General features: G+C 41.5%; 1 protein-coding gene across 4 annotated transcripts; it reads left to right on the top strand.

Annotated features, from left to right (window-relative positions):
* The first annotated feature begins 778 nt into the window (after positions 1–778).
* On the top strand, positions 779–9271 carry fxyd6l (FXYD domain containing ion transport regulator 6 like). 4 transcript variants are annotated; one of them, XM_080858220.1, is made up of 10 exons: positions 779–1532; positions 3202–3261; positions 3758–3784; positions 5781–5810; positions 6308–6331; positions 6935–7009; positions 8211–8247; positions 8419–8456; positions 8555–8580; positions 8672–9271. In XM_080858220.1, the coding sequence occupies exons 2-9, from the start codon at positions 3210–3212 to the stop codon at positions 8557–8559; spliced, it is 288 nt and encodes a 95-aa protein (XP_080714346.1). In that variant the 5' UTR covers positions 779–1532; positions 3202–3209; the 3' UTR covers positions 8560–8580; positions 8672–9271. The 4 variants fall into 4 exon arrangements, with proteins under 4 accessions (XP_080714346.1, XP_080714345.1, XP_080714348.1 ...); XM_080858219.1 differs by having other exon boundaries at positions 780–1532; positions 3205–3261; XM_080858222.1 differs by lacking the exon at positions 779–1532 and adding an exon at positions 1588–2039 and having other exon boundaries at positions 3205–3261.
* Positions 9272–10342: the final 1071 nt, after the last annotated feature.

Raw genomic sequence — 10342 nt, 5'->3', positions numbered from 1 at the left:
TTTCACTTTATTTTGCTTTAACTCCAGACTGTCTCTGCAGTCTGTCCATCTACGAAGTTATTCTGCATTCTATTTTTCGTTTGAAATTATCCTTTGCCATCCTGTGGGTAGTAATGTTAGCCGGGGTAAAATAATGGGTAATGTCACACCTGCATGGCGGAGAATACAATAACAAAGAGCACACAGGTAAACACGCGTATTTTTTCATCACACCTTTCACAAAAAGTATTTTCACCTATCACATATTAACTATTTAAAAACAGTGGCTCACTGTGACGTTATTGCGCTTTTTACTGTCATTACTCTCATCAGTTCCCATGGCGATTATTTAACATCTTAAATATTTCTCCTTCAGTTTGGGGGACTTTAGATTGCTAACAATTAGAGTGTAATAACGACACCTAGTGATGAAGTATGAGCAGCACCTCATAGCCTACTTATTCTCTGGGGGGGAATCACATCCACGCACATTTGCTCACTCCACACCTAACATACAAACATGTAATATCAGGTTTGATATGGATAATCGCGTCGTTCCTTTAATACCTTCACTGGTCATTTTGTCATTTTAGAGCTTAATTTGTTACCACTAATATGTAACCACTGTCATTTCATTAAATGTATTGAGCTAAACTTATTACAAATCTAGTTGTGCAACGTTGTGTCAATATAAGGTTATGCGTAAATATTATCCGCGGGACTCTAACATTTCCACGAGGTCAGCTATGCAGGATCAGTTTCCCAGGCAGTCATACTTTACTTCACTCTGAACATAGCTCCAGCGTCACTTGCCAGGCTTGAAAAAACGGGCTTCATCCATGAGCCAAAGACAGAATTTCAGTCAAGACTCTGTGGTCACTCAAACCCAGTCTGGATAATTCACATTTCACCGTTTGCTATTTTTCCACCTGGTGAAATTGTAGCCTACGCTTGAAAAAATACAACACGTAAAACTCAAGGAAAATACAACAAAGAAACGTTTCGGTTGGCACTGCACTTAAGTTGTTTGTTTGTTCTTTTGTTTATTATTTTTCGGAACACTTTCTGAAACGCAGAGCCCTGAAACCTAGTTGTACTGTAGGTAAATATATAAAATCCGTTAGTCTTCACCAGAAGTTTTCTTCAGTATTTAACGGTTACATTATCACCAGTAGCCTAATCTTGTTTTCAAGAAAGTCGACTGTCGGGCGTGTCCTGGACTCCGTAGTGTTCCTAATAGGTGCGCAAACGCCGAGTTCGTAGTGCTAAAGCATCTGTAGTACAGCTGTGTGAGAACTAGAGGTTCATTTGTTGCATGAGCAGTGAACTTTTTGGGGGCATAGTAGGCTACTTCTAACGGTGACTTTTCCGTAGTTTCCGAGGACACATTTTCATCTCGAATACATATATAGGTCGAAAACATACATTTAACCAAAACTGAATAATATTGTGTAATACCAACTGAGACACCACCGGTCCGTGGATACAATTTGGTATCGAATTTATTGGCTATTGTCAACACGCTTTCTCTGTCTTCAGTTATCGGATTCCAGGTAAGCTTTTTTTCCTCTCGAGTGCCGTAATTAGGCCTAAATGTTTTGTTTTTATTGTAACTATGCACCGAACTATTTCTGGCATAGTAAAGCCATGTTTAACGTCAACCAACACAGCCCAATTGGCTGGTGTAGCATATAATGTTTACTTCAAATATCCTTGGTTTGTGTATAAAATAGCAGTTACAGTGATCGGTATATCAGAAGTCTGATTAGACATAGAGTGTATATTAATCCATAACCAACGTGAAATAATGTAGCGACCGGCTGTCAATCGTGGTGTGCCCGCGCTATGTTTAACTCCGGGCACGCTCACGTTTGACAGCCTGGGAGAGGGGGAGGGGGCGAGACCCCCAGTGTTGATAGGCTACGGGGTCAAAGTAAAGGTGTTCGACTGAGTTCTGAGAGACGTGAGCCACGGTTTTTGAATGCTCCTGTGAACCTGCTTTAATAAACGAGTTAATAAGACCCTGACTCTTGGTGGGACATTACAATAATATTGAATAAGTGAGTAAGCGTGAGTTTTGAATACGTTTGAAACCATGTTTGATTGTGATGTGGATGGATGAAGTCAGCAAAGTTTCTCCCACAGCTTATAATTGAATTATGCACTTAAAGTATTTTTTTATTAAAAATAGAAAAATCATGTTCGGTGACCGCAAGTTGTTTGTTTCGAAAGATAAAGTGACTAGCTTTTATGATCTGGTGGTATGTAGTCTGCATGTGACCGAAGCATTCATTAGTCTTCGAATGGCAATACAAGATGTACACTTAAAGCAGTCTTGATTGGTGTCTTGTTTGAGACACAGACTGTCATTGTAGACGAGGCTTGTCCTGGCCCAAAAACAAACTTGCTGCAGTGCTACTCTAGTGATACATTTGGCACATAGCTGTTGATAGAACCACACAGATTCCGCTCACTCACGCACTCACTGAATTGAATCCTGTGTGATCTCACAGAAATGTTGACAAAATTCCTCAGGAAACTCTGAAAATGGGAATGAAATTCACATAAATTGTGAAATTTGGTTGACCTATAGTGCATGACCTGACTGACAAACTCAGTCTAAAAACTACGGTACGTCTGTGACCACTGACCAAATATCAAATGCAATATAATACCCCCACCCACCACCCCAGCCCACCTCTCAACCCGGCTAACCTCCTCTCCTGTACCCATCCGCTCCCCTATACCCATTTCACTAAGGTGCCAAGCCCAAAATAGACTACCGCCCCATGATTGCTTTGGAGATCTTTGTAGAACAGTCTGTACCTCACAAACACAGGGGATGGCCCTTGAATTCTGCCTTCCTGTGGTCTTCAAAATGAACGACCCCCAGGGATTTTCGGAAGGCCTGACTCGACATGTTCTTTTCCAGACCTGACTTGAGCAGAGAATCTCATTGGTTCGTTAAGTGTTCCTGGCCAATGCTGCTGTCATTGCAAAGCACACTAAGTCTCTGTGTACGATAGACACTAACACTGTTAAAACGACCACGATAAATACTTTAAACATTTATCTTGTCAAGTGTTTTCATCATATCCACTACCTCAAAATGTCACTGAGATGTTTGTGTGAAATTCTTTTGGAATTCCTAGGCAACCTAGAAGTGTTTCTCACACCACAGTGAACATAACTCACACACTCATATTTTTTCCCTCCTGTCAGCAGCTGGGATGGACCTGTCTGTGGTGGTTGCATTCTGCTCTTGTCTAGTGCCTGTTTTGGGTGAGTAACCTACTGTCTATTACAGTCAAATAGTCTGTCGAGCTAAGCCTCAGTGTAATATGAGCAAGGTAGTTCAAGTGCAAAGCCAGATGATTTTTAGATGAAAACAAATCGATTTTTTTTTTATTCTGGAAGAGATAACTTCTCCGAAAGTAATGGTTGGTCAAACTGTGTCACATTTAGATCGAACAGTCTATGGTTTTATAGATCTATTTTTCTTTACATTGGCATACTTTACATGTTATCAAGAAGTTACAATAGAGGGCGCTGTGACAAAAATGTGTCTGTACCTGGGCCTGCTCCCCTCTCAAGCCCACCAGATGTCACTCAGGTTCTGCTTCGAGATAGATCTGAAGAGACATCCTAAACCTGTCGAGATAGAAGATTTATGCTGCATGAGTATGACAAACTGGTCTGGTATCCCTGATTTAATCTGATCTATTGATAGTAGTGAATTTCCTTATGTGTGTGTGTGTGTGTGTGTGTGTGTGAACAGGATCAGCTTTTGGCAGGGAAATGCCCGGTAAGTCAGCGGGAGTGGCAGCCTGATAGATGATGTGAATGATTGGGTGCTCGTTAATTCATATCCAGAGCTTTCCTGCATTTTGCACCCTTTTACCCCTCGTGTTTCAAAATGGCTACCCTACTCAAAATTGCATCATGTCTGAGTGTCTAACGCTATGTCTGGCTGAAATTACTCAGCAACCCACTGTAGATATCACTGAGTTACAAAGGTACCAAGCTCCCTTAAAGGAGCGCAGAACCTTGTAGAACCCATTACTTCAACACGAGATCTCCTTTAGTTCCTAGTCTGGGTTTCTGAGGAGTAATGATAGCTCCGCTGATGAATCCTCCCTATATATTCATATACATTTTACAGTTTGCTAGCTGACAAGCATACCCCGTAGCAATATCTGAACACAGTTCCAACAAGAATGGGAGCATTCAGAGAATGCAAACCTCCGCCTTGTGACCTTGACCTTTGACCTTGACATCTGAAAATCGAGTCAATTATTGCCATTATATTACCCAATCTCCCCACAAAGTTTGATGGAAATCGGTCCATACGTCCAAACATACAGGGGCGAAAACATGACCTCCTTGGCGGAGGTAACAAACAAATACATTGGATGAAAAGCAAACCCAGGCCTATAATTAAATACAGTGCATCATTAATCTATGGTCAGTTCTGGTAAAAAAAAACCAGATTAAACAAAATACATTAAACATCAAACCCCCTACACCAAGTTAATTTCCTGTATGTGTGAATATACTTGGCCATTAAAAGAATTCTGATTCTGATTCTGATTCTGATTAAAGCCCTCATCTCCTTGAAGTTTAAATGACTCCTTGGGCATGTTGTGGATGGCACATAACATATGTGGAGCAGTCACACATAATGCTTCGGCATTCACATGCATTAGGGCACCTCCTTGTCTTCGGTACAGGGCACCGTCTCCTGTAGCAAGCTCACTTTCCTGTGTTGCGTGTCGTGATGCGAGGAAGGAAGTGTTTAACAGGATGTGGTTTAGCGAACAGACGAATACAACAAGAGAAACAGAGCTATACATTCCCATCGCACCAGTCAGAGGGTCTTTTTCATAAGCTGTTCAATCACACTCTTATTACAGAGTAGTCTTTATTATGGACCCACATTTTAAAAGCTCAATTAATTCAGTTCAATCCCAGACCCAGCCCAGCGGGTCAACAGTGGAGTAATGTGGCTGACAAATGAGAATAATTAATTATTATTTAATTATTTATGATTTTTAAGTAAGGGGACCCCATCAAACCCATGCACTGCTTGAGAGTGGATGCTCGGAGTCCCAAGTCTTTTAATTCGTTTTGCTCTAGAATATAATGATAATGACACACACACACACACACAAACACACACACACACACGCACACACACACACGCACACACACACACACACACACACACACACACACACACACACACACACACACACACACACACACACACACACACACACACAACACACGCACACACACACACACACATACACGCAGACTTTTTCTTAAGCTGCATTATTTTGATGCCGAAGAAGTTTAGACGAGGTAAAGTGCACTGTAATTCACTGGAGGTGGTGATGCTTCCTTCTAACTGGATTCATGTCGGCCATAAGCCAAGATGCATCTGACATGCTTGTTTTGCGGACTCTCCGCCGTCAAACACACAAGTATCATATTCATTCATCAGAGATCAGCTGCAGCTTTGTGTGTATGGCACTGTGTTCTGCAGTATTTGGGCATGAGTGTCATAGTGGCTGCTTTGTACGTGGTGTTTAAACTGGTCTGTTTATACAACGTTTCTTCGTGTTTAGGAATAGTCTCAAGAGCATGACTGTTTGGCATGCACGTAACCAGCTACAAGTTACCAGAGTGAGCAGAGACGTCCAGTGTTCCAACGCGCTTGTGAAGTTCTGTCGATGTTTATTTGTTTATTCTCCTGGCACACTTCATCTGTAATCGTGTCTGGTTGTTTTGAATTTCAGCTTCTTCAATGAGGAATGATGAAACGATTGGTAAGTTCGCTTTATTGATGGCCACATTTAATGAATGTAAGGGCTCCCCATGGCAGGGGGGGAAGTAGACAATGTGGAAATCATAAATGTAATCCTACACTGGCTTTCCTTTCATTGCTTGTGTGATGGAGCTACCATTTTTTTTTAAAGAATTCAGGACAAGTATTACAATGTCAGTTTAAATCTTCCATTCATGCGCTGCAAGCACAGTTAATAAGTTCACAGAAAGATTAAAGAACTGTGAGTCCAAGTCTCCCAGCCTACCACTTTTCTATCCTGTAATAACCCATTCCAGTGGGTATAACATTGTTATAGATATTTAAGAGGAAAATCAGATTTTTGGTGTGTGTGTGTGAGTGTGCACGTGTGTGTGAGAGAGAGAGAGAGAGAGAGAGAGAGAGAGAGAGAGAGAGAGAAAGTGAGAGAGTGTGTGTATTATCTAAGTATTCTCTACTTCTGGAGTTTTATTAAATGCCTCCTCTTTCTCTCTCATCCAGACTATGACAGCCCTTTTCGTTATGGTGAGTTTGAACATGTGTCCTTGACTGCTTTCCAGGGGTGAAATCTTAAACCTCGTTCAGGAAACATCTGGGAGGTTTGGGAAAGGGTTGACATTTTCCCTTCACTTTTCTGGGAGCAATGGAAAACATTCACCCTTCAGGGTCACACTTCCTAAGGGCCATCTTGAAACAGTCCCAACTCCTACTTTCAAACAGTCCATAATATTCCGGTCCATTCATCTCTGGCTCATCCCTGAAACTACTTTGACGCTTCTTTTCATAACATGTATTTCTTTCAACGTCTTAATTCATTCATTCAGTCATTGAATCTCTTAGACTACTAGCAATAATGCTTGTTTTACATTACATTTACATTTACATTTAGCATACGCTTTTGTCCAAAGCGACGCACAAGGGAGAGAACAGTCAAGCTAAGAGCAATAAAAACCTGGTGTAACAATAAATACTAATTTACATAAGAAATAGAAAAACGACATAGTAAAGAAAAAAAGAAGTGCAGGAATGTTACTGCTGTAAGTGCAATTTGTGATTGTGTTGTTGTTTCTGTCAGACTAGGTTTATATCCAGTCTATGTAACCGTGCCTCTTGTTTTCCTCCTCACAGACTATGAATCTCTGCGTATCGGAGGGCTGGTGTTTGCTGCCACCATCAGCATCCTGGGGATTGTGCTTGTCTTCAGTGAGTTTGGGGGCAAGCAGTAACTCTACTAGAGAGGCAGCCATGTTTACGCATCTGTGTTTAAACATGTCTTAAAACATGCTTAAACATGTCAAATGTGGGAAAGGAAAAAGAAATGAAAGAAATAACTCTTTGCTTGACCAATCATGTAATAAATGTGTAGGTTTTTTGTTTTGGTGTTAGTGAACTATTCCAACACGCTCATAACATTTACTTGATTGATGACATGTAGTAACCCTTTAACCTTTTTAATCCTGAGAAATTTGATCAGTTTCATAAGTGCCCTCTGTATTTTACTGTATTTTAAGATTGTGTATATTTAAAGATTTAAATTTAAATTGCTTCTAGACACTTTAATCAGTATACTATGAAATCATCTGATTTAAACCCCCCAGGAGACCTCCAAAGACATAGGCATCCCTTCCTGACATAGCACAGCCCATTGATAGGATGGGTTTGACTCCTATGGTGGTAGAGGTTAATCTGTCCCTTAGCCAGAGCTGCTATGGGCAGTTAGAGCAGGTCTGGGTTGTGTGTGTACCCCAGGTCACGCCTTAGACTAGATGTTTCAGATTAGATACGGTTATGCTCACGCCGGCACAGTTTTTTCGTAACAGCCCATCTTACCCCCCCCCCACACACACACAGACACCCAACACCCATGCCTGCATTTGCCCCCCGTGCTCCCCTGGACAGTTTGTCGCCCCACCCCTGTCACCCCTGCTCTGAAATCAACACCAGGCAATAAATTAGTCATGAGTGTTGCTGCAAGAAAGGCCAACCCTGCCGAGGTAGAGTAAGATTAGATGAAGAGTGCCTCAGCTAGCGTTTGCAGAAGAAGGTCACAGCCAGTGCTTTCCTTGTCTTGGCAGATTGCATGTAGGCCAGGTTTAAAAGTTCAAAATTGTGTGGAGGCCAGGTTTAAAAGTTCAAAATTGTGTGGAGGCCAGGTTTAAAAGTTAAAATTGAGTGTAGGCCAGGTTCAAAAGTTAAAATTGCGTGGAGGCTGTGTTCAAAAGTTAAATTTGCATGTAGGCCATGTTCAAGAGTCAAAATTGTGTAGAGGCCATGTTCAAATAGCGTGTAGGCCATGTTCATTTTTGCATACAGGCCCAACAGTAGGACGAAAGGAATATAAAATGGCCAAGAAACACATTCTTTTAAGTTCTCAATGTTGTATCCATCTCTTCCTATCTTACAGCCAAAAAATGTCAGTGCAAGTCAAACAAGCAATCAAGGTGAGTGGCAGGAGGCAGCACCTACATACAAATTGTCAGTTTTTTCAACCAGACATAAAATTAATATAATGTAAATGCCTCCAGTTTGCTATGTTTTTATACATTCTAATGTAAGTTATCCAGGAAAGTTGGTAACATTTAAATTCACATCCTGTTTCTTGGTGTTTTCAGGGAAGGCAGTGCTGATCCAGAGGCTCCAAACCTGAACAGTGAGTTTGAGATGGCATCATAATCCATATCTATCTATCTTCTTTCTCATTGGTCCCCAAATGACAGATGGAATTTTAATACGACCATGTTTTTACAGGTTAAACACACCATGTGAACATACAGGTGAGTCCATGACTACCGAAAGTAATAACTTCCTTTTTAGTTGTGTTTTGAAATTACGTTGTCTAAAGGAGAATGCCAAATCTACCCACAGGCCGAGACCTGCTACCCTCCCAATCCCAGCCCAGACTTCGCCTCCAGGGGGTCACAAGAAGGCTTTGCATGCAGCACACCGAGGGAGAGACCTTCTTTTACGGAGTGAACCAAGCTCCAGTAATCACTGACACAGTCTTGCTGAGTTGCAATTTCATGTTCCCCTATGTATCACGTACAGTTGCATTTTTATTCCCCCCTATGTATTGCAAGCAGTTGTTAGACCTACACAGCGAGGCTATGTGTATGCAGGACTTCCAACATAATCAAAGGCACAGAAATATTTTATGTTTTTCTCACTGATGCATTTTATCGTTATGCATAAGGGCAACGACACTGCAACAGACTCAGGGAAGTACCTGAGGTAAATTATCACGGGCTAGAGTTGTGGAGTACGCCACCGGTAGCAGGACATCCACATGCTTTCAGCAGCATATTGTTTCTTTTTTTCTGAAAAATGACTTTGCATAGATATGTAGATTTTGTATGTTATGTAATAAGCTGAACATGTTCTCCACCTAGCCTAGTTGTTTTATAAACTAATAATGATATGCTTGTCTTCTGTCCTACACTACCAAATAAACAAATATCGATGAGGTAATCAGTATGCGTGTGATTTGTACGCCTGTCTGCTCTGTTTTCATTTCCCTCTTGTGTGAAGAGCTTCCCCCAGGACTTTCCCTATGCGCTCCTACATCTGCAGTCGCTCGATTCCACGGAGGCGCTGCACTGATCATTACCGTTGTTATTCTGCTGACTTCGAATTTATATTCTCCAGGATGGCTTAATGTTTGCTTTCATGTCCAAATCTACTGCACTGTGACAAGACACAATATTGTGATATAAGCTACCCTATCTACCAACTTTCATGAATTTACAATATTCCATGCACATTCCTATTTTGCCATGACTTTTGCCAAGACTGACCGGTCATTCATAAACCTTCATTCTGAGTATTTTACGCGGCAACAGTCCTCAGTGACTGAAAAAAGTTCTCATAACACGCACTGCTGAATGAAGACCTTTAGTAAAAGGTGTGATGGGAATTCCATTATCCGTTATAGATTTAGGAAACCCCTATGTGATACCACGCTGAGAAACGATGGTCGCTTCATTCTTCCCATTTTGCAGATAGCCCGGACAAAACTGGCACGAGAAATATCTCCGCATTGGCTGGCAAGATACCGAGCATGGCTCGTGGGAAGTGCATAATCAATACACTGACAATTTAGGAGGCCTACTTCAGATATCCACCAGATGGCGCTCAATATCATAATTTAGCAGATGCCCCATTGCACCACGGATCCGCATACGCTTTCCTCACTACCTCGCCCCTCTATTGACATCCTTTACATTCAACTCCTCCTGCCAGCCCGCATTGTAGCACATCCACGACCGAGGAAACCCATCCCCAGCGTGTCTGTTCTCTAGAGCCATGGCAACCACATCAGGTGAGTAACCATCTTCATAACATCTTCATCTTCATAACATCTTCATAAAGAGACATTGCATTGCATGCACTAGCTCAGTAACGCCCAGCCCAGTAAGTGCTCAAATTGATTGTTTGATTGCTCCATGTGGTAGAACTTCTAAAAACTGAGAGAATTTGCCTTTTTCGTTTACAATTCCCTCGAAAACTCACATAGGTGATGTCTCAAATAACTCCGTGGTA

The sequence above is a fragment of the Sprattus sprattus genome (genome assembly GCF_963457725.1).
Source record: "Sprattus sprattus genome assembly, chromosome: 19".
Classification (NCBI taxonomy): domain Eukaryota; kingdom Metazoa; phylum Chordata; class Actinopteri; order Clupeiformes; family Clupeidae; genus Sprattus; species Sprattus sprattus.
This window is presented reverse-complemented; position numbering and strand designations above follow the sequence as displayed.